Source organism: Amia ocellicauda, chromosome 11 (genome assembly GCF_036373705.1).
Source record: "Amia ocellicauda isolate fAmiCal2 chromosome 11, fAmiCal2.hap1, whole genome shotgun sequence".
Taxonomy (NCBI): Eukaryota; Metazoa; Chordata; class Actinopteri; order Amiiformes; family Amiidae; genus Amia; species Amia ocellicauda.
In genome coordinates, this window is record NC_089860.1 from 33,031,827 (window position 1) to 33,056,617 (window position 24,791).

Sequence of the window (24,791 nt, forward strand, 5' to 3'; positions counted from 1 at the left end):
GTTTGTAATCAGGCTGAAGATGAGTGTCTGCTGCAAGACACCCTTTGCTCTTTGTTTGAGGTTTTTAATTGTACCTGCCTTTTAACAGAATTCAGGCTGATGCAGATTTTTAATTAAAATACCCAGAAAGCCTTTTTTGCAGTCGAGTGTTCTCCCATCTGTAGCTTGAATAAGAGTCTTCCTTCTGCACTGGTGCTTTTCACATGAACTCTGCCGCTTGTTTTCCTTTTCAAACACAACAATTACTCGACTCCAGGTCTGTGTTTGTTTCTTTCATTTATTTTTGTATCAGATTAACACATTCGAATCTCTGCACCAGCTTTTTCTACACTGGTGCGCACGAGTACAATGTCATTTTTTAAAGCCACCAGGTAGATTTCACTCCAGTAAACGTGGCGACGCAGGAGAGGGGGTGTAAGCAGCTTAACGATGACTGATTACAGCTTGAAAGGCGGCTACAACAGCAATAAACAAAAACCCCAAAACGAACCACACTAATTACATGATTTGATGTAGAGCCTAGATCAACGGCAACAGAACCATCACGGCCAGGGTCTCAAATGGCAAAGATCTGCAGAAGTCACAAATCTTGACGTCTGTGCTCTTCTCGTTCCAGATATCTGTACCTGCTGTTCTCGGATGACGACCTCCTGCCCCTGGAGGACTGGGTCTTCAACACCGAGGCCCACCCACTGCCCGTGGTGCACCAGCAGTGTCTGCACGGGGGCGAGGGCGCGGAGCCGCAGCCCGGGCAGCAGCAATAGCACACCCTTGGCTCGAGGAGATAAGCCTGTGGCCAAGTCCACCGGGTTGATATTTCATTTCCTTTCCAGTAAAGGATCTCGTCATTATGCTGTGATTGTATTTTGTGAGCCGGCCGCCCGCTGTGAAGGGCGCAGGCGTTTCTGTGGACAATCAGACAACGTGAAGAGCACTTTCTTTCTCTCATCTCTTTCCTCTGTGAGGAAACCAGGCGGCCCCAAACAGGGGCTGCTGAATTTTGGGCCATATTGTGAAATAGAAAACCACTGAGCTGCGTTTTGTCACTCGCTTAATCTACTCTTGGTATTTTTCTTAGTGTTGACTATCTGACCAAAGGATATTTTAATTTCAGTTTCAGTTTCTTTCACATAATTCCCTAACCGCTTTATTAAATTAGTTTTTTGCTTTTAGAGAGTAGATACAGCACATTTATCCGAAAGGTGGGGTATAATAAATATATAATTGAAATATATATTGATATCTATGAAAAGTATATAATGCTGATGACTTTTTTAACCTTTATACAATGTTTCCGCAGAAACATTTATAATAAATAACATTCTTTTCGAGGCCGGAAGTGGAAAAGGGCCTTTATTTTCCATTTTTAAACGTTAAAGCTTTGTTTCCCTGCCCCCCCCCACCGCTCTTTTAATTACGCTGTTCTCGTTGGGTTCGGCGGTGCACCCTGGCCAGCCACTTACTGCAGTGCATTTAGAGACGTTTTATCACAGTGGACATATGGACTTAAAAAAAAAAAAAACGTCCTGTCGCATCCGTGATTAACATTCGCAACAACACAAATGTGAAATTGATGCATAAACAGTTGCCGTCATTGACAGGTGAGCTTACTGACCCACAAACAAGGGAGTATCTGAAATGCAAAGTGTCAAGGCGGCGGTTTTGTGGCGGCAGTAAGTTTCGGATTGTTGTATATATTTGAGGGATTTGAAATCCATACCTTCTGTAAGGATTCTTTTCTTTTTTAACTTCTGTATTTTTGATTTTCCCTCAGGTGTTTATGTAAGATGAAAAAAAAAACTTAAATTGGAGTTCTTTTCTTATGTTGTTAATTTTACCTATCTTTCACTGTTGATATTTTAAAATACTGGTAAAAATTGTGCAACTTTGTACATTTAAATTACGACTCTACGCTTCTGTTCTTTGGTGTTCTGCTTTTCTTTGCTGGGTGTTTTTCCACACCGATATGACCCGAGACAAGCGAAGCGTCTCGCGGCCGGGTTGTTGTCCCAGCCGCCATCACTGTGGCTGCCCTGAAGACACGGCAGATTCCCTCCGTCACGTGCACATCTGAACTAACGGAATGAAGACAAGGGCATTTACAGTTGTTTTGAAATATCTTTAATAATCAATTACCAGGCTGCATTTTTTAATTATAATCTACACATTTTATGAAGTTTGAGGTGTTTGTTTATTTCCTGTCTTCCTTCTATGTTCGCCGAGCTTCTCGGGGCAGTTCAGTGCCTCACCGCCTGAGATGTCTTCGGGAAGTTGGCTTTTGTTAATGAGTCACTTAAATTCACACAACTTTGATCCAATAAACCTCCTTTCGAATGTTTTCACTGCCTTATTGGATGTTAAGAGTCTTGGTAAATTACTGCTTTGTGTGTTTTATATATTTGAGTCCTTTATCTGGAAGGGGGGATTTCTAACGCCTCGCCACCCTGAGCTCCCAAAAATCAAAACACCCAGTTTGTGTTGGTAGTAGGTTTTCCTTTTTGTGCGTTTTTCCTTCTTCTCCGGCCATCTCTTACATAAACGGCTGTTCGGTTTCCCTTCAGGCCCTTTTCACACGGGTAGGATGTCACTTCCACTCATGTCTCCCAACACCCTCGACCCCAAAAACGACAAAAGCAATTAAATCTTAATAAGACTCCAAGTCCAAATGTATTCTTGTAAGGAAAACAAAGTAGCGGCGCAGGAATTACTCCTAACACCTGGAAATAGAAGAAGTCAGGAGTTAAATCAGCACGACTGAGCAACAGCAACAAAGAAGACATCTCTTTAGGGAATATTGTCAAGAGGATGTGTAATCCTATTGGAAACCTTTCAACTGAAAAACATAAACTTTCCTGATGTCTCCAAATACCTGCTTCCAACTATGTGGACTGATCAGACTGCGGTGAAACAGGGAAAGCATCTTACCTTGAATGCACTGGCTTTGTTTTCCATTGGTGTTGTGTTGTTTCTTTTCTTAGAAACATCCTGACAAAATAGGGGGTTGTATCGTTCAGAAATGGATCTTGAGAATAAGCAATTCACAGATAAACATAGTTTTACGATTGAATATTCATACTCCTCATTGCGATGATGATGATGATGATGATGAAGAATATTTTTACTGTGATCTGTGACACTTTAGCTGCAAATATTGAAGTCAGGAATTCCAGTTTCTGTGTCTCTTTTGTGCTGCGTTGAAAAGGTTGTGCTTCAGCTCGGTCAGGGCTGCCTGCTTTGAAAAACATCCTTTTGAAATGAGAGAGGAGAAGGGATGTCATTTGAGGTTATCTTCATAAAAGCGGGTCTCTGTTCGATTGGCATCTGAGCACTTTGTTTCAGCGTCAGCTATTAATTATAAGCCCGTGTTTCCTCGTAAATATAATTTGCCTCTGCGCTAATGGACAATCAAGCTGGGATAAACAACGTGTACACAATGCAGGGGAAATTGCACAGTGATTTTCAATCCGCCTCATGGCACAAAAAGTATATAGACCAGTTGGTGTTCAGCTCATTTCTACCAGCAAGCGCAGACATTTAAGGCTGGAGAACAGCTGTATAGTGCACTCTGCTAATAACCAGGTACATTTGTGTTTCTTTTCAAATCGGCTGGAATGCAAATGAAACGGTTTCTCTTTTTCAATCCCAAGAACACGCCCAGGAAATAACCACAGCACTGATCCCATTGCAGAACACAAAATTATCATATCCCTGCCTTCACTAGCACCTTTAAATCTCACCTGCACCTACATTTATCAAATCTAAATGTTATCTCGGATGTCCAACAGTGAATACAGTACTACGCAGACTTACCACACAGGTGTGTAGTTATATATGTCAAGATAAAGGGTTATTATACATATTTATAGCATGCACACACCGGTATCCGTGCTGAAAGATATGCGAACTGACAGAACATCTTGGAAACAAACTGCTTAAACTCAAAACTGATGTCTTGTTGTTTTAATATTGATAGGTGGTCTTTATTTTGTCCTTCGCCCCCCCAGGCATACAGCTTGATATTCACCAATGGGCTTCTGATCCGGAGTCTGACTCGGAGGGGGATAGCGATCACATTCAAACTTCCACTGCACCGAGCAAAAGTGGCAAAATCACACACGCGCAACAAAAGGTCAAGAGCCAGGTATGGAGAGCAAGGAGAACTCTGAGGGTCATCAGCTCTGATCTTCCTCAAATGCTACTTTACGGACGGAAACACGCAGTGGGCAATTCAGATCTGCTGGGGCTGTTAAAGATGGGACTGGTCTACAGATTCTGCATTGGCTGGGACCAGATCCAAGTTGATAGAGAGCAGCTTCATGATACTTGAACTTGGGTGTCCTCTTTGGTCCTTCATACCCTTGCTGTCTGCTTGATGATGATGATGATGATGATGATGAAGATAGTTATTATGATGATCAACAACTTTTTAATATAATGTCATTGCAGTGACACGCTTGAGTGATACACACATTGCTGCCATCTGCTGTGGTTTTTCAGAAACACTTGTACTGGAGAATGATTAGGCTCCTGTCCAGAGTTCATTCCTGCAATGGGCCAGTTTAAACACACGCACACGCACGCACACGCACACACACGATGATGTCAAGACTCTCTGAATCCACGAGGGTCGCTCCCACAGAAAACAGGTGAAGCCACTACACTCTGAAGATCAGTATCTGGGTGTGTAAACTGATGTATCTTCGATTCCAGCGCAGTGGTCCCTTTTCTCTTTGAGTGAGAGCGATCAGATCGTGCTGATCTTAGACCAGGACATCTGTCAGGTCCGCAGGTGAGTCCTCCGATCTTCTGGTTCAAGTAAATGCCTCGGGATTTCTGACCTGCCTTCCCACCACGGCCCACCTTCCCACACAGACATCCCTGAGCAGAGGTCAGTGTATCAACTTTAAGTAGAGTATTGGTATAGTAAGAAAAACATTTAATAAAACTGGTTTAATATCAGCAGATTGGTTCAGATAGTCCTGTCACTGTTTTGTAGTTCTGTGGGTTTTGTTTGTCCTATAGATTAATTATTTGCTACTGTATACCTCTAATCAAGATGGCTGGTTAAACGTGTGTGTGTGTGTGTGTGAATTGATGCTGTATCAAATCCTATTTAACTGAGCATCTTGGTATAACCAGCCTGCATTCATATTTGCCGTAAGAGGGCATATTAACATGCTTGTGCTGGAGATTTAACACCTTTATTAACAGGGAAAAAAATTAACATTGGACTTAATTCAGAGAGAAATACATCCAGGAGTCTTCATTTAATAATTAGAAGCTTAATAACAAATCCTTGCTGTTTTTTTGCAATCTGCATTTCCCCAGCTGCTCTTTAAACAGCTTTCTTTCTTCTCAAAGTAAAGTGCCTTGTGGGAAATTAGAGAAACCCTGAATGCACACAAACTGCTTTGCGTGTGATTTCATAGCAGCCCTGCAGTTACTGTTTTGCTGGGCCAAGAAAGTTGGTCAGAAAGCAGTTACCTTCTTATGTTGAAAATCTTGTAAATAACAGCCACAATATCATCAACGCCATATCCCGAAAATGCCCACACTTTAGCACATCACAACACATTTGTATGAATATCGTCTTCCGATTGTGTAATTCAGTGCCCAAACTTTGACCTTCATTTCTACTCAATCTCACACTGCCTCTGTCCATAACACGCATACATACAAAATTGATTTGCACTTTAATGGGACTGCCAGGTAATCGCAGAAAAGTGTTTTGTTAAGAAAATCCATTTCCTGATTCTGTTTTCTTGAACGGAAAACTAATTTAAACATAAAACTGACGTTGCAGTTGAGTGTAAACCTGTGTACGGCAGCCCCGTGACTATAAAGTGCGATGTTTATCTTAAGGTGGTTTCACCTCAATAAGGACACCTTGCAAGAGCACTGGGAGCAAAAACATGAGGCTTTTTTTAATAGTTCATTCATATGGTAATGTAGCATAAACCTCGGTGCAGTCGCTACACTCTCAATGTGGTTCCAATTAGACCGTACCTTCAGAGAGAGAGGGGAAAAAACAACAACTTTCATCTCATCACCGATTTCTATTAGAATGGAGAAGATAATTACTTGGTAATGAAATTTGTTCTATTGTTTGTGTACGGGAAGTTAATTACAAATTTAATTGACTAGCAGCTTCTTTCAGATAGGTTGCGTTGCGGTTATAAAGCGGGCGGGAAAACGATGTCGGTGATTTAGCAATGCAAACAGACCTTCTCTTGATGCAAAGGGCAACCAGGGGAAAAAAAGAGTCATGGTGTCTTTTCTTTCCCCGTCTGCTCGGCACATCAATAATATAAAATGACATGATTTTGTTTTCTCCTTTCACCTTGGCATTGAAAACTGTAGATTGATATCAAATGGGCAAAGTTCTTTCTCCCCACAAATACATCTTCAGACAAAGTAAACGTGCAACAATGCTGTTATGCCGCCTCGCTTTGTCCCACCAATGACAAAAGACTTTCTATTATTCCCACAATAATGTCCTGGTTGTGTAAGAGCCGCACACTTGCTCTCATAATACAAATCGTGGGTCATTTATTCTACCTGTGGTGAAGGTCGTGGCTGAAGTGATGTTGTCTGACGGCTGCGTTTGACCCTGAACAGCAACAAGCAGGATGTTCATCAAACCCACGCAGCAACCTTGGTGTGATTGTGTGGAACATGCAGCAATTTAAATGAGCACAACAGAGAAAGCTTATGTCCTTTTTGTGTGTTTTCTGCCCTTATTTTTCTGTTTCTAATTTCGGTAAGTGCAGAGACAAACGATGACATCTGCATTACCTTCAGGATCAATGCACATTAGCATGTAAATAGACACTTGTGGCTTTGTCGCTTTGTCCGGGGTTACACAACGTCTCTGGGAGTTTCCTCGGCTTGTTTTGATGTTTGATGTTGGTAGAGGAAAAGAAAGGTGGCAATCTGCAGCCATCCAAGTGTGAACACACCTTTACTGCGCAGGAACATGAGTCGTGTACTTTCTGCTTTTTATTGGAAGCTGTATTAAAGGGAAGTACAAGATATTTCACAAATATATGATCACGCCTCCATATTGATACTGGATTGGCCCAACGATCAGGTTCTGCGTACAGATTGGGTTGATTGCTTGTGTGTTTCTTTTAAAGACCGGCTTGTTTTGTGATGTTGTGACAAAGACAGAACGACTTCGCTCACTTGCACTAGATGTTGTACTAAGGGTGGAGTAGCACAGCATTCAACCAGGTATCAATACAAAGGACTGCAGCAATCATCAGGGCCGAGGATGTTTCTGACCCCCCAGCCCCCTCCAGGTCAGATGGCACCGCCGCATCATAAACAGTCTGCCCCCCCGCTGATCAGGATGCAGTTTGGTTGAAAGGTGAGCCGTGGATCTGCAGCATGTGGAGCCCAGATCGGGAGGGGGTCTGGGGAGCTGGCAGGCCTCCGATGCTCCGGGTACAGCGAGCCGTAATTGGGGGATCTGTTCTACACAGAGAAACGTGTCTGTTTCAGTGCATAGGAAGGACAGGTTAATAATTCAGTGCCTTCCCTTCCGGCTGGCATTACCATTTAGTTTATGCATCACGGAGGTTGTTTTATTCCCCACCCTTCACTGTCTATGGACTATTTAATTTGTGGTTTGTTTATCCTTTTATTTTCTGGTTTAATATTCTAACAGTGTTTAGCAAACTTCATTTTTGTAATTCCTGGTCCATTAATTCATTTGCAAATTCTTCATAGTTCAATTTATTAATTTGTTAACCAATATTAACATGAATGCATAACAAGTCTTGAAAAGGTCATTAAAAATATTGCCTAATATATTGTAAGTGTTTGACAATGTTTTTTGTTTGCAATTGTTTCCTTTAGAGTCATAAAGGCCCGGTTTACAAGTGCCTTCTCTCGAACATGTCAGGTGTTTAACAGGAAATTCTCTCCGATATCATGGATGGAAAATGAGACAATATTATCACTGGTACTTCTGCACAAAATGCTTCAGTACGTGTTCAATGTTTATTCTGATGTTTCTGAATTTCTCCTGTTTGACGGTTTACTTTGCTCCTCTGTGAACAGGTACAACTGAGGATCTGTTTCAAACCTCTAATCCCACAATAAAGTTTGCGGCTCTGGGTTCATTTTCCTTTTGACTTTTTTAATAGTTGCAGATGCGGGGATCAAAATAAACAAATAGATAAACAAAATCCAGGAACGCACTTCACCTCTGGAGGCGTTGCACATCCCACAGGACTCCCTATCTAATGAGACTCCGTGCAGGAGAGGGATCCTTTATTTAGCCGGCTGTGGGAACGAGTGCTTCTCTCAACCCTTGACCTTAAAGAGAGAATTGCTGCTGTATCAGATTAGCAGGTTGAGCAGCTGAGATAGATCATCCCAGAACTGTTGAATTAATTTAACCTTTCATTTCGATTAGTACAGAACTAATGTTCCACTATTTGAAATACTATTAGTGGTAAATTGAGCCTGGAGAAGCAATCTTAACTGAATAAACACATTTATGTAGTCTTATCATACGGACACACCGGAAACCTTTACCAGAGGCCTGGAAACTCGTTTTATTGTTGGGATATAAGCCCTAATCACCATACCTTCACACAGCCATGAGCTTTACTGGCTTATGCTCAGTGAAAAGGTATACTTTGTCGAGTTGTACACTGTTATAAATGGGTTTCCAGGACTCGGGGGACTTCTGGACTGGGCTGACTAGGCATGTATAGTTGCAGCCATAACAACAAGCCATACTGAAGACTGTGTTACCAAACACTGATGAGATTTCCTGACAAGGGCTATATGTAAACATAGCGGCACAGTAAGGCCATGTTACAATGCCCTTTCAGTACAAGCTGAGATGTTTTCATAGCCTACACAATGTCCTGGTTCCTCAGTCCCATAGAACACCCCTGGGATGAACTGGAACAGCCAAAGTTGATCAACTCTGTTACTGCATTAGGAACTGCGCTGTGATATTATGGCCATTGCTCAGTTACAAACTATAAGAACATAAGAAAGTGTCCAATCAAGAGGAGGCCATTCGCCCCATCGTGCTCGTTTGGTGTCCATTAATAACTAAGTGATCAAGGATCCTATCCAGTCTGTTTTTGAATGTTCCCAAATTGTCTCTTCAGCCACATCGCTGGGGAGTTTGTTCAGATTGTGACGCCTCTCTGTGTGAAGAAGTGTCTCCTGTTTTCTGTCTTGAATGCCTTGAAGCCCAATTTCCATTTGTGTCCCCGGGTGCGTGTGTCCCTGCTGATCTGGAAAAGCTCCTCTGGTTTGATGTGGTCGATGCCTTTCATTTCATTAGTTGTAAGTCGCCCTGGATAAGATAATAAAATAAAATAAAATAAAATAATAATTAGATTTACTTCCCAATAACTGCAGCTGAGTTTGCGAGTATTTGCTATAAGACGGTGGACGACCATTTTGGAGTTGGAGTTATTTCCAGAATGTAAAAAATTTCTTTAAATACAGTGTCGGATGTGTATATTGGAAAAATCTGTACTATATAGATAGTGCAGCTATTTTTCCAGTTTTCACACGAGTTCATCTCCGGGGGATGAACAAGCTCCTGTTGACATTTATATTAATGCAGGAAGCAGAACCCCCCCATCTGCTTCCAGACCTGTAAATGAGTTTGATAATTTTGTTTTTAATATCCCACACTGCCGCCGCTCCGCACGGTCCGTCTGCCACGCTTGTCACAGCTCTGCATTGCCAGCACTTTTCAGTGTAGATGGAGTTTGTTTCTGAGGCCGGAAAGCAATCACACTTGCATATTAACGAGGCCCGTGTTCTCCTCCACGCACTAGTCACGTGTTTTGTTTTGTTTGTTTTCTACACCTAATTACATTTCATAGTCCTCCTAATTATAATTAATTATTGTAGTTAATATTTTAGTTTTTAACCTTTTGTTAGGGGTAAATTAAGCCATTTTAAAAGCTTCAGTGAAAGTTGGGGAATGCAGTTAGAACTGGTTCGGTAAACACTGGGATTTAATTAAACCGGGGGCTCGTTAGTGGCTTAAATTGGCATTGAAATACATCTAGGATGGGTGAGTTAGTAAGGACTGCAAATTATCAGTCAACTTAACTCTCATTCATCACCCTGCCTAGCACAGTCATCCCTTTCAGATCCCCAAATATACCTTGTGCTGATGATTTTCCATAATTTTGGTGAACACAGTGATTAATTAATTATCATTAAGCATTTTAGGTAAACAAAGCTATTTGCACCCAGAGAAAGAACAAATAAAGGTATTTTATAGGACACTAACAGGTTTAATTCTCTTTTGGAAACTACTGAGGATATCTGCTGCAGTCTTATCAAGCTGTCAAAATAAGATCAAATAAGAAAGTTCAGTCATTTTAGCATGTTTCTTGAGAGAGAGAGTCTGATTTTAGTTCATATTGCTGTGAGATAAAACAGACAGGTAACGATCACAAGCCTTTGCCATTAGGATGTGTGTGAAAAGTTAATCACGAATCAGTGGACTCGGGCGTCCCAGTTTTATCTGTGAGCACATGACACGTGGAACTGGTTTACTGTGGACTGGACAGATAGCCTGCAGGGAAGACGAGGGTCTCTCAGGACCTGATATAGAGAAACTGCATTGATTAGAATTGGAAGTCAATAGATCAAACTCCGAATGATGAAACCTCACCGTCTTAGACTGTTGTCTCTCATTTTCGAGCAAATGGCACATATAGGCCTATAGGCTCACTCCCACGAAACATAGATATAATCTATCCTGATTACATTGGTATCATCATCAGCGGTATCAATATTAGTAACATTATCATGTTGCTGAGATACAGATCTAAAGGCTCAGATTGAACTGCTGTGTTCTGTTGCTTTTTTCAAGTTGATGCAAAGCTATTTTGTAGCTGGAAATATTTGACATTAACACCAAAAGCCTGAGATGCTCTCAGTCTCACCTGTCTTAACAGCAGCTTTTTCTCAGAGCAGACAACAGCAATATGCACTTAATTCAACGCCAGCCACTGACCGTATGGGCTCACAAACGTAAGTGCTAACTTGTCAGTTAATGCAGTATCTCATCGCTGGGTGTTTCTCAGCTTTCTATGACCCATTTTCTACCTCGTGGCTCTAAATCGATGCTGAAGCACTGAACTGTTTCTCCTGTAAAGGGGATTCAAATGGTACTACAGTAACATCACAGTAATGGCAGATAAATCTGTCTCCCCAAAATGGTTTGTAGGGAAGATAGAAAAATGGCTCTGCATCTGTGAACTCTAAACTGTTAGTGTTGCAATAGCCACACCATCATCATCTTGGGAGAAACACATTTTTCTTGTGCTTTTCTATTGTTCTGCAAATCTGTAGGATGCACAATGGTCTGCTAACTGTATATTTTTGTCCCATAAATAATCTCTCTCCGCAATAACCCCATTCAAATATGTTAAAATAAAAGTATAACAAGAGCTCAAACATATTATACCTGCTGGTATTATTACATGTTAAGTAAAACCCTGCTCATCTATTCAGACGCATTTTTATTGCATGCCATTAAGATGATTTAAGACATGAAAAGTCTCTGTTTGGGGAGTGTTGAACCGCAGCTGCATTACCTCAATGGGATTCATGAAATGGTATCGATTCCCAGGACATCACTGACGCATCTTATTATGGTTTTAACAAATGAGCCACCGCAGACATCTAAGAAACTAATGGTTGTGAACTTGCAATCTATATTTAAACGTTTAAACCCCCTACATTTACGTAAAACATATTGTATTTCTCTAAAATTGAATATAAAGTCATTATGAGTTTAATTATATTGCAGACTGTTAAATGCTGTCTTATTTTGTGTTAGAGTACAACAATGAATGCATGAAAGTAGAGCCAAGCCTGTCTAATTGACAGTACTATTTAAGAAACTGATTTGAACAATTACAGATCTGCAGACATCGTATAGATTTGTTGTGGTTCATATTTTGGAGTTATTTATACCTTTTATAAGAAGCACCAGGACTCTCGACACAGCTGTTGACGGAGAAAGATACTGCTGCTAGATCACTCCAGGAAAAACAAATTATATCGAAAAACGATTGCAATTGTATCACTTTTTTGTCTGCTAACACATATTATAATGATATGAAGAGTCTAATGTGCCCTGCATTGCAAAGGGAAATGGGAGCTGGCCTGTGCTGACAGCGGAGGAATGCACACGCTTATGACACGGGTTCGAGTCTGGGCATGTGAAATGACACATACAGCCCACATATTGCCAGGACGCACTGTGCATGTTAGTAGAGCCACAGTGATCACAGATCATGCCTGACTCAGGACTGGACTGCATCTTCTCAGGCTCACTGTCTGCAGACACCCGGTATCTGCTACCCGGCGCCCGTTTTTACAATTAATTCAACTGTATCACCCCCCCAGTGGGTGTTTAAGTATTGGGTTCACTGCCAGCACCTTTTTATACCTGCTAAGGTCCGGGCTACAGGATTAAAACAAGACAGAAGGAGACCAATTGTACTATATAAATTCAAGTACAGAATGCCAAAGAACAGTTTATAAAATAGAGAAATGTATTTGTACACCATATAAAAATAGAAAGGGATACCTGGGTTTTGGGGAAAACAGCAAGGTCAGTCTGACCCTCACTCAATACAAGTCACACACACAATACAGTCACACAATACACACCAAATCATAATAAAACCACCAGGGGGTACTACAATCCGATTTTGTTGAACCCACATTTAAAACCCCATTTGAACCCGGCTTTTGGGGGAAAAGGCCGTCCCCCAAAATTGCTGGCGCGGTAGAGAACCGGTCAGCACTGAAACTCAGCCCCTGGAAAGCAACAGTGGGACTGGGTCTGGAGTCTCATGGAGAGGCCTGGGACCACAGGGACTACAGGGCCTCTGACTGGGAGCCCTCAGTATTGAAGCTGAGCGGCGCCGCTGAGCCTGCATGTGGACTAGGTGTGCTGGAGGAGGTGACCGTGTTGCAGCTGACAGGAAGCTGCGTGTCTTCCGTGTCAGAGATGCTCAGGTGTGTGTTCTAGAGGAAGCGCATGGTCAACACACAGCGCCTGCGGGGATGGAGAGCAATGTGCCAGTCCTGTTCAGTGGAGGAGGACGACAAAACCACAGCCATGAGTTTGTTAAGGTTAGTCAAAGCTTATAAACCAGTTCTCAATATATATATATATATATATATATATATATATATATAGTTTGATAGGCTCATGTGCTTTGGGCCACGTTTCTGGACTTTGAAAGTAAATCCATGTCATTGCGTTCAATGCACGTATGTTACATGCTAATAACATGCTGGTGAGGCTGATATGATAGATACAGGAGCCGAATGGGGGTCAGAATCGGAACAGTTGAATTGTGTGTCCCAGTAGTAAGCTAATTTTTGATGTCTAATCTTTGTCATTATGTCATTATGTGTATATAGGGCAACATACTTGTTAACATCCTCTGTATCACGACACACTGACTACCTATAATTCAGTGTACCGTGTGGGATGCTATGCTGGTTGGAATTGGAGCCCAGATAGCGTGTGGCACTGGTATTCAATTCGCTTTATTTGTATTAATACCTGATACACAGACAGTAACATTAGTGAATCTCATTGGTCATGTGTTTTATTTGATGTCCGTTTATGTAAGTGTTATGGAACATTTATGTGTTATAGTTCCAGCACTGCATCTGCTAATATTAAGGCAATTTTAAAAACTTGGTCAACCAGTACTAATTGGATTCAGAGACAGAAAATTATCAATCATAACCACTGCCTTGGTAACCACTACTAATTACTATGTTATGCCCTCAGGAAAGGGCAGCTTACCTGCAGGACAGGTCAAATATGAATATATTTTGCATTTCAAGCTTGAACCTGTCAAAAATGTGTATTATTTATTTGTCACAATGACACACAATCACATATTACACAAAAGTTTTTACTTTGTCTTTAAAATCTAAATGGAATGCCTAAAACAATCCTAGACTTCTGAATTGACCTTTTAATGGAAAATTCAAGATTTATAGTGCCATAATCTGTGTACTCCATTTTAATTCAGTTCTGTATTAACCATATAAATTAGCTTGGATTCAGATGTTTGATAAATAACTTGATGCTACTGTTATTCATAAATAATGGTTAATTGTATTGTTAAAGTTGAAATGAAAAGGTATATATATAAAAAAACAATCTTGGCATTAAGCACATAGTCACTATTGTAAAAGCAGTGCAGATTTTCTCTTATGGACATGTTGTATATTTGGTAGATATTCCTTATTTCTGCCCAATACTAAACGTGTGTGTTTCTAAAGATAGTTCTCAGAACTGGATGTGTATACATATATTTAATGTTATTAGAGGTATACAATTTTGTAGAAACATTACAGAAATGTTAGTGACTTCAGTTGTATACAGTATGTTTGTAATTTAAACAATTCCCTAAGAAATGCCGGACTTTGTCATATTATTAACCAGTTCTCTTTTCTACATGATGTAATAACATTTAGGATTGCTTTAAATACTTGCATGTTGTATATTAACTTAGTCCCAGTGTCAGAGCATGAGTTATGTCAGTGAATAACACGTTTTCACTCTCGCAGCATTGACTGCAGTATCGTCAGTCTATAAAGTCATGATGTCCGTGAGAATCAAACCCTGAAATTGAAAGGTACTGGGACAACTCCATTGAAAAGCAATTTATTAGAGTGCAAATAATAAACAGTATACAAGTACACTGGCTACAGCAGGGCAACGTAATTGTCTTAACTTCCGCTGTCTTCTATATGTTTTACATCTGTTCTTCCAGCCTGAACACTTGATCCTGTCACTTCTCACCAAACCACAGCCCAGCCTGTCTTGCTCATAGGTGCTCATTGTTCACATGTGTGTTGTGTTGCATGCGTGATGTTGTATTGTATTCTAGACTTGTTTCAACTCAACTTTATGAATGTGAGACCCTTTGGATAAAAGTGCTGTCTGATGATAAAACATTCATCTCTGCATTGAAGTATATACCATTGTATGTCAAATCAATATGTTGGCGAGCGAGCAAGGACATTGGCCTTGGGCCTCCAGGAACAGAAGCGCACTGGAGGGGAGGAGAGGGTCGCGGCTGTATTGTCTGGCCGAGCGCTGGGAAGCTCGTGGGTTGTGCTCAGCACACAGTGCTCCCCCTCGAGGCAGCGGAGATGGCAGGAGCACAGATCTGCCTTTTGTGGATTGTGTATATATTTATCGTAATACTGTATAATATATAGACAGTTAATACTGTATAATATACATATACACACAAAATAGTTCATATATAAGTTGTTACAGTAATCTAAAAATGCATATGAACATTTTAGATATAATTATATTATGTAGGTGTTAAATTATGTACATGACTACTAGACATAATAAGAGAAATGGCCTACTATAATGTATAATACATCACTCGTACTGTGTGTGTGTATATAGTTACACTTCTTAGTTGACACACATATCCAGGGTGCCTTAAAATGGAGTTTTACCCATTTATACTGGAGCGATGCAGATACAGTCCCTTGTTCAAGGATACAACAGCAGCGTCCAACACCTGGGATTGAACCCACGGCCCTCTGCTGACAAGTCCAGAGCCTGACCACTGCTCCGATTATATAATAGAAACAGAAATAGAAATTATAGTAGTAGGATTATGAGTAATGTATTAAAATATGTATGTAGTAATATTATTATACTAAAATTTGTAGTAGCAGTAGTAATAGCACACTATACATATTAGTGTAGTGTATATACTATTACTTTATACTTATATATAGTGTATATTTGGTGATTTGGTGACACAAATGACATCTCAGTATATTGCTATCCCAACCCTAACTCTACACAAATGCCACACATCAAACACACGCTCAAAAGGCACCGGAGAGCAAGTGAATCAGATGGAGAAAACACTCCTTTAAAAAAGGAACGTGGAGGTGAACATAAATTGTTCTTTGTTTTTGTTTGCAGTCAGGCAGTGATTAGTGAAATGCCTATTGGTTTTCTCCAGACATTTACAATTTTCATGTTAACGATCTTATTAACCTTGAAAATGTACTCAGAAAGCCTTGAGTCAGTCACTTTAAAAGGCTTTTCAGGTTTGAGGTTTTGCTTCAATTTAAACGTCAAAATAAACGGTCTGATGAAAAATGTTTTGCTAATGGGAGATTTAACACAGTCAACTAAAACATTCTGCGTTGTCTACTTTACAAAAGGGTTCCATCCATCTCTACGCCAATTCAGAAAAATCAAGGTTATCGAGAGAGAGAGAGAGTGAGTGAGTGATGTAAAACACAAGAAACTGCAGAAAATTACCATCGGGACATTGTCACGCTTTCCCACACAAAGTCCAGGGTCTTCATTCTTGGTCAAATCTTCATGCCAGCCTAGAAGACAAAGACAAAAACAAGAAAGGGAACATTGTAGTCCTATTATCTCTGTTTTCCATGCCTGCTCAATAAACTATTGTATATGTGGCTTGTGCGGCGATTTATTTGGTGTGTTGAGTCTTGTGTAGTGGGCAGTGAAGTCTAACATGTCCCCCCTCACCACAGGGCTCCAGGCAGCCTGCAGCCCATGAGGACATGTCTCCTTCCCCAGCTGTGAGGCGTCTAATGCTGCTGAGGGTCAGATGGCTGCCTCCGCTACCCGGGCTTAGTGGAACTGATCTAAGTTACAAACGTAACAATCTGACATTCTTTCACTTGTGCACAAATGGACAGCTGTAAATACGGTTATTAGGCAGAGTTAGAGTTAATATCAGAAATGATATGAGCGGCAGAACAGAGAAATATCTGAAACTGAGAAATTACAGAGACCAAAAAGGAGGACAGTGGGCTCTGCACTTTAATTAAGGATAGTACGAGTATGGATAGTAGTAGTTTAATAATAGGATAGTTCAAATTAAATGTATATACAAAGAAAGTGGCATTCAAAACATAATATACTGATGTATAATTAATCATTTTTCACGTTAATATACAAATAAATAAATGGGGTTTAATCAAATCCAAAGGTTCTGTTTTATCTAGATTATAATTTAATCTATTCATAAATGTAACATTCAGTCCAAGACTAGCCCTCACATACATCAATATGTGCAATAATGACAATATAATTAGTGTAGCCAGACATATTAACTATGAGTGCAAGTGATCAATGGTGTGGACGAGACCAGACCCACCTCACACTCCATAGTTCAGCAAGTCCTTACATCACTCGAGCATTGGGGACTGCTTTTCTTCTTTCTAAATGTATGCAGTCACCAATTTTAATTTGAGTTGCCTTGTCTCCACAGTTTGGTAAATAAACTTCTCAGACTAACCAGGACCAGCAGAATGTATTTGTAATAGCTGAATCTACTTTTATTCATGAACCTTTGCCAGCATCAAAGATTGACATATTTTTTAATCAGACAGAAGATCTACATTGCAATGCATGACTGGTCCATAGTACAACATGACTGCGACACATCAGCAGTTACCACACGATGCACTTGCAACACTTTCTACATACTGTACATGTGACTTGTCCACAAGATGCCTGCATGTACATACACGCATGCAACATACCTAGATGTTCAGAGCTGGGACAAAAGAGGCTTGAATACCTTATTTACAAATGGTAGTACTGGTATCTTAACAGATACTTTAATTAACTAAGTCAAATTCTGGATGTGGATGTTACAAGCATCAACAATTTCCTGAAAGGCAGTGCCTAAAAAGAATGGTATCTTCACTGAAATACAAACACAACAATGCCAATATATGACAAAGACACTGTGCACTTGAATTCATGTGTGTCTGTAATGTTCAGGCAGCTGAATCGATGACTTTGTATTATACAGGGAAAGCAATTAGATGTGTGTCGTAAAGCATCTTCTATATACTTTTAAAGTAACATGTCTTGAGGGCTGGACAGGAAATGGCTACAGTGACAAGATTCCCAATGGCCCCCTACAAGGGCACTACCGCAGTGATGTTGTCAATGTGTTCAGTATCTCACAGACTCTCCTGCTTTAATATAAATCTTTAATAACGCTTCATAAAAAGAGTTATAAGATTACAGGATCTGAAAGCCACTTGAGACTTCATTATTGTGAAGGGTGGAAGAGTCATGTCAGCCAGCACTGCTGCCTGGGTCCACACTGCCAGGGCACATGGTGTTCATGTTGGCCCGACAGTAAAATAAATGCATATATTAACAAAGTATTAAAGCTGGTTTACAACACTGTCTATCATTTTTCCAAAAATGTATTAAATAGTATCTAGCAACACTAACAGCAAACTGACCATTCGTATGGACTTTGCCCTAAATTGTATAAATTAAAAGTAATCTGCATAAAACTCAACTAAACACACAACACATTTATGTAGAAGAATCTGATTGTCAGATGGATTAAAAAAGAACGGCCAAGTACTTGGCACGAATTTACGTTTAGATACGATGGAAGTTTAACAGATAACTTTTCAGTAGGAAACATTAGTAAACACTCGCATCCAGTAGACATAGAGACAACCGTGGAATAGCTATCCAACTTTTATACTTTTAAACATGAACAGTCTGTCTTTTGTTTAAAACACCTTTGCGTCCCGCCGCGGGGAGCCCGAGACTGACTGTGCGTGGGGCTGAGGGGAAACAGGCTGGAAACATGGCGACTGCCGTGACCGTCTCTCCACTCAGAGTCACCTGCCTTCTCTGTTGCTCAAAGCCAAGTGCACAAGAAGTGCAGGCTGCTGGGTAAAACAATGCGTAGCTGAAAATACAAAAACTAGGACCCGTGGTGGCTCAGAGGGCTCAGCGTAGCTTTCCAATCATAAGGGCTCCCAGTTAGAGGCCCTGTAGTCCCTGTGGCCCTAGGCCTCTCCATGAAAATCCAGACTGAGTCCTGCTGTCGCTTCCCATGGGGTGAGTTTCAGTGGTGGTCAGTTCTCTACTGCGTCGTCAATTTTGGGGGATCGCCATTTTCAGGCGGTTCAGCATCGCTTTTTTATTTAAATAGTAAATAAAATAATATTGTAACCATTCTAAAGCCTCGCTAAGGCAGCACTGACCTCTGATGCAGTAAAGTGGCTGCAGTGCGGGGTGGGGGCTCTGGGTTCGAGTGCCGCCGTGGTCCGAAAACACCTAAAGTATTACAACATAGCCTATAAACGCAATCTAGTAAACATTGCAGCTGTTACAGGTTTGGTTGTTTAAATCTTTCTTAATTTGTTGTAAAAGAAACATTGCAATATCTGTGGAACTGTCATGATTTAATTACCAGCAGTATAACAGAGCTTATTCTTGCATGCCAACTTGTAATATTTAGATATTTATAACAGAACTACAATTCAAGATATTTTACGCAAAATGTGCTGGATGTAGCCACACAATGGCCAGTATATATGATAATTTATGTGAAGTTAAAATGGAGAAAAAATTGCACTTTCATTCGCTCTGGTGGCTCAATCGTATACAAATTAGCACTGACAATGTATTTATTGTAAATTCATAATTATTCATAATTTATCATTGATAAATAATTACCATTTTGCATTTCGAAAATGCAGTTTTTGCCTGAATTTATTATTTTTGGAAAAGAGCAAAGTGGGATGAAACCAGAGCACCCAGCAAAACCCCACAGGGTAACAGAACAAGCAAACTCTACAGACAGGTGTCCAAAGCCAGGATCGAAACCTGGGTTCCAGGAACTGTGAGGGAGCAGCATTAAATCTAAACCACCATGCCACCCTAATATTTTGTCACATAAGTATATTAATCTTCTGCTTTTACTACTACTACTAATTTCTATTGTAGTACCAATCAGTGTTAATAAAATTACTTTCAATTTTATGATGCTGCTCGTCACTTCAAACCTGAAAACGTTAAACCAGTATTCCCCTTAACTGGAAAATCTAAAGTTACAACCAAACTAGAAAAATGTTTATACTAAAATAGAAGGAAATACAGTAGTGATAACATTACAAACACAACTTTTATGTTTTGAATGTAGAATTCGGCTTTGTGTCGGCATTAAAACATTGATCTCTGCATTGTTGACACCTCTGAGCATTTGCTCTAGTGTTCAGCTCAAGGACGTTGAGTGAGACAGAGCAGTTGTGTTCTTCGGACCACCTGCAGAGCCCCTGACTGACTGAGTGCCTGTGGAAGTATCTGCCTGCCCAACAGAGAAGTGACTTTTACAAACATCTTACCCACCTTGAACTGGCCCTTTTTGGTAGTGCTAAGATTTGGTTGGGGGCCAACAGATGTTGTAGAGCATTAAGAGTCTGTCCGCTTTGTTGGCTGTGGTTCCAAGCGATGTCACTGTCTGGCTACAGTGAGGGAAAAAAGTATTTGATCCCCTGCTGATTTTGTACGTTTGCCCACTGACAAAGAAATGATCAGTCTATAATTTTAATGGTAGGTGTATTTTAACAGTGAGAGACAGAATAACAACAACAAAAATCCAGAAAAACGCATTTAAAAAAAGTTATAAATTGATTTGCATGTTAATGAGGGAAATAAGTATTTGACCCCTTCGACTTAGTACTTGGTGGCAAAACCCTTGTTGGCAATCACAGAGGTCAGACGTTTCTTGTAGTTGGCCACCAGGTTTGCACACATCTCAGGAGGGATTTTGTCCCACTCCTCTTTGCAGATCCTCTCCAAGTCATTAAGGTTTCGAGGCTGACGTTTGGCAACTCGAACCTTCAGCTCCCTCCACAGATTTTCTATGGGATTAAGGTCTGGAGACTGGCTAGGCCACTCCAGGACCTTAATGTGCTTCTTCTTGAGCCACTCCTTTGTTGCCTTGGCTGTGTGTTTTGGGTCATTGTCATGCTGGAATACCCATCCATGACCCATTTTCAATGCCCTGGCTGAGGGAAGGAGGTTCTCACCCAAGATTTGACGGTACATGGCCCCGTCCATCGTCCCTTTGACGTGGTGCAGTTGTCCTGTCCCCTTAGCAGAAAAACACCCTCCAAAGCATAATGTTTCCACCTCCATGTTTGACGGTGGGGATGGTGTTCTTGGGGTCATTCCTCCTCCTCCAAACACGGCGAGTTGAGTTGATGCCAAAGAGCTCAATTTTGGTCTCATCTGACCACAACACTTTCACCCAGTTCTCCTCTGAATCATTCAGATGTTCATTGGCAAACTTCAGACGGGCCTGTACATGTGCTTTCTTGAGCAGGGGGACCTTGCGGGTGCTGCAGGATTTCAGTCCTTCACGGCGTAGTGTGTTACCAATTGTTTTCTTGGTGACTATGGTCCCAGCTGCCTTGAGATCATTAACAAGATCCTCCCGTGTAGTTCTGGGCTGATTCCTCATCAGGATTCTCATGATCATTGAAACTCCACGAGGTGAGATCTTGCATGGAGCCCCAGACCGAGGGAGACTGACAGTTATTTTGTGTTTCTTCCATTTGCGAATAATCGCACCAACATTTGTCACCTTCTCACCAAGCTGCTTGGCGATGGTTTTGTAGCCCATTCCAGCCTTGTATAGGTCTACAATCTTGTCCCTGACATCCTTGGGCAGCTCTTTGGTCTTGGCCATGGTGGAGAGTTTGGAATCTGATTGATTGATTGCTTCTGTGGACAGGTGTCTTTTATACAGGTAACGAGCTGAGATTAGGAGCACTCCCTTTAAGAGAGTCTCAGCTCGTTACCTGTATAAAAGGCACCTGGGAGCCAGAAATCTTGCTTATTGATAGGGGATCAAATACTTATTTCCCTCATTAACATGCAAATCAATTTATAACTTTTTTGAAATGCGTTTTTCTGGATTGTTTTGTTGTTATTCTGTCTCTCACTGTTAAAATACACCTAGCATTAAAATTATAAACTGATAATTTGTTTGTCAGTGGGCAAACGTACAAAATCAGCAGGGGATCAAATACTTTTTTCCCTCACTGTACCTTGTCAATCAGATGGCCAATACAAATTTATAAGGAACCATCTTTTTATTTCCATTGGCTCAGGAGCTAAATGCATCATATTTAATGGGGAATTTATTTAGTGAACAGAAATAGTCATGCGTCTTCTCTCCGGTTCACTCAAGGCAATATCACTCGAGTCAATCAGAAAATCCATATTATGAGACCTCAGGATAAAAACACCCCCGGGGTGAAAGAGCATCGTAGGTCAGTATCAGATCCACCGGGGAATCTTTCAAATCAGCCACCGATCCAGCTCTGCAGTGTCGAAATCGGGAAGGTGTTGGAGAGGGTTGAAGATCAAACTCCCGCTTTGATGATCAAGCCTCCCTAACTTCTGGTGAGTCTCGGTTTAGTGTCTTTTGAAGTCAGAAACTAGGACTAGATAGCCTGCACCTTCATGTCAAGATCAGTCAAGTAAGAAACGTATTCCCAAGTAATCAATACCTTCACACACTCCACCATGAATAACTATATTACTTACGTGAGTTCAGAGCTGAAAGGTTATGACCAACATCTTCCACCAGAGAGAGCTGTGATATTTTCTTGATTATATTTGATGTGGATGTATTTATCATAAATCTATACCTAGATGATATTTCTGCAATGTGTTCTTTATCAACAGCCACGGCCCAGTGGGTTTTAAAGCTCTCTTTATTTTACCATAACTTCAGACTGTTAAGAATGATGAAACTGGTTCAGGTAAGTGACATTTTTAATAAATCACCTAATTAAAACGTTGAATAGGCATCCTGACGTTACAGCCCCCAAGGAAAGCAACGGAGACACACTATGATCTTGCTTGTTTAACCTTAATTCTGCCAAGATGGCCACCTTTCAAATTGAAGACAAATTCATACCCAGAGTTAATAAATCCCCAGTGGCTTTACATTAATTTATATATAAGGCCTGTGTAGCTATTTGGGATATATTTTCAAATCAGGAAACAAACCCATTAGTAGTTATGCATAATATTTCAATTTAAAATCTTGTGTTACCTTTTATTTACCACAATTATAGATTTAGAACCAATTGATGTTCTATGTTCTAATTAATATGATTGATTGTGAACAGCAGTTTATTGTAAATATTGCACAGAAATTTGTTATAAAGCCCATCTAAGGACTGGCGTTAGAAATTAGTATAAAATCACTACGTATAATGCATTTCAGACCTAATATATCATTTTAATTGTATTGTATACATAAATAACAGAGCATAGATCCAAAATGGTTGTTTCATTGTTATTCATAGGAATTACATTATTACAAATTGCTAGTTCATTCCTGTAATCTGCAACATCCATCTCTGAAGTCTTATAACTGGTTAAAGAAAGATTTCCTCTCACTGTTTTCTATTCTATATCATAAACACCAACATGAATAACCAGTTTTGTAAGACGTTGAGTGTGATTGTGTTTACAAGCAGAAAACAAGCGTCATTTTGGATCTATAAGCACGGAGTTTGGTTATTTATGTTATTAAAAATGGGCCTCTTGAGATCAGGGAATCGAAAGGTTTCCCGAATGACTGACGGCCTCCTCGGTCTGCGGCGCACTTTCGGCAGCCCTGACTCAATCAATTGTCCAGCGTCAACGGTGACAGAACGCTTACTGAACAACTTCATCAGATCTCGGAGATAGACAGAAGGTTAATTGGTGTATATTTAGTAGACCTTGAAGATCTTTCACCGGTTGTCCGCGATACTGCGCCCGTCATTCACGGCGCTCATCGAGACAGTGTACCGTTTAACTACCAGTGGAGGATTGACACTGACGGATGGGAGGGGAAAGACAGGCATTCAACACAAAAGCTTTCTTCTGTGGCTCTATCGTGGAAGATGCATTGATTCATTATTTATTTGGAGTATATATGGTTGTGAGGAATGTCTCGGTGGGGTCACGGGACCAAGGCCAAACATCCAACTGAGACACTAACGAAATGTGTCACGTTTGCAACTTGTCTCAGTCAAAATAGGAACTATAACAGGTTAGTTCCCATTGTTACATATCGTAGACTATTTAAACACAGAATATAATAACTTGTTTAGTACAGGGCAACAAATCAGCTTTTATAGGAAATGAGAGACACTTGAATAGAATGCATGTAGATCTACAACAGAACCAATAAATAATAAGGTGAAGAAGAAGAAGTATAGCGCCTTTCACACTAACGTATGTGCTGTACACATTTAAAAACAATATTATATATGTTAAAATACATTTCATTTTTTAGGGGCTTTCTCTTTCAGTTTTTGGTTAAATGTAACCGAGCACAACCATCTCTTGCGTCTTGGCAAGAGTTCCCCGTGAGAGCTTGGCTGCCAAACATGAGGGAAACATCTCTCACAAAGCAGGAGACTAATGAACAATTAGGAAAAGGAAAAACAGTCCCAGCGATCGTCACTGAGATCACGCTTCCCCCCGACCGCCTGACAAATTGAACTCACTGAACCTGCCTTTGCCGTGATCCGTGTCTTCGCCTCGCTGCAGGGAAGGCCCTGCTACTCGGGGACACAGACATCGATTTCTCTCAGTGTGGGTTTTAGTTTGCCTTCGACGGCGAGAGATGAGCTTTCGGGCGTGCTTTCCCCCGGGTTTAAAAAACGGCAATCTCTCTCTGGCTCGCTGTCTGGGCTGCAGAAAGCCATCTGTCTCTCTCCACTCATCTCAAAGCAGAGCAGCTTTCAAACACACCTCTCCAGCTGTAAGGATCAGCACCCCCCCACTGAGAGTCTACCTGCAAACTCTCACTGACCTCCACCAAATTACACTGCTGTTGCACTGATGATGTCACCCCTCACGTCTCTTTTAATTCAACATGATGTGCCTGGAT

At 40.7% G+C, this 24,791-nt stretch overlaps 1 protein-coding gene and 1 long non-coding RNA gene across 2 annotated transcripts in view; one reads left to right on the forward strand and one right to left on the reverse strand.

Annotated features, from left to right (window-relative positions):
* LOC136763484 (mannosyl-oligosaccharide 1,2-alpha-mannosidase IA) overlaps window positions 1–2,338 on the forward strand; it is a 164,911-nt gene extending 162,573 nt beyond the window's left edge. Inside the window, exon 12 of the mRNA XM_066717530.1 lies at window positions 617–2,338. Within this exon, the coding sequence (XP_066573627.1) occupies window positions 617–764 (148 nt within the window). The 3' untranslated portion in view covers window positions 765–2,338. The remainder of the gene's footprint in view (window positions 1–616) is intronic.
* Window positions 2,339–8,126: 5,788 nt separating this feature from the next.
* Window positions 8,127–24,791, reverse strand: part of LOC136763487 (uncharacterized) — a 28,540-nt gene continuing 11,875 nt past the window's right edge. The window contains exons 2-4 of the long non-coding RNA XR_010820987.1: window positions 16,349–16,419; window positions 15,523–15,635; window positions 8,127–9,325 (exon numbers count right to left, since the gene is read on the reverse strand). This is a non-coding gene — a long non-coding RNA (uncharacterized LOC136763487). The remainder of the gene's footprint in view (window positions 9,326–15,522; window positions 15,636–16,348; window positions 16,420–24,791) is intronic.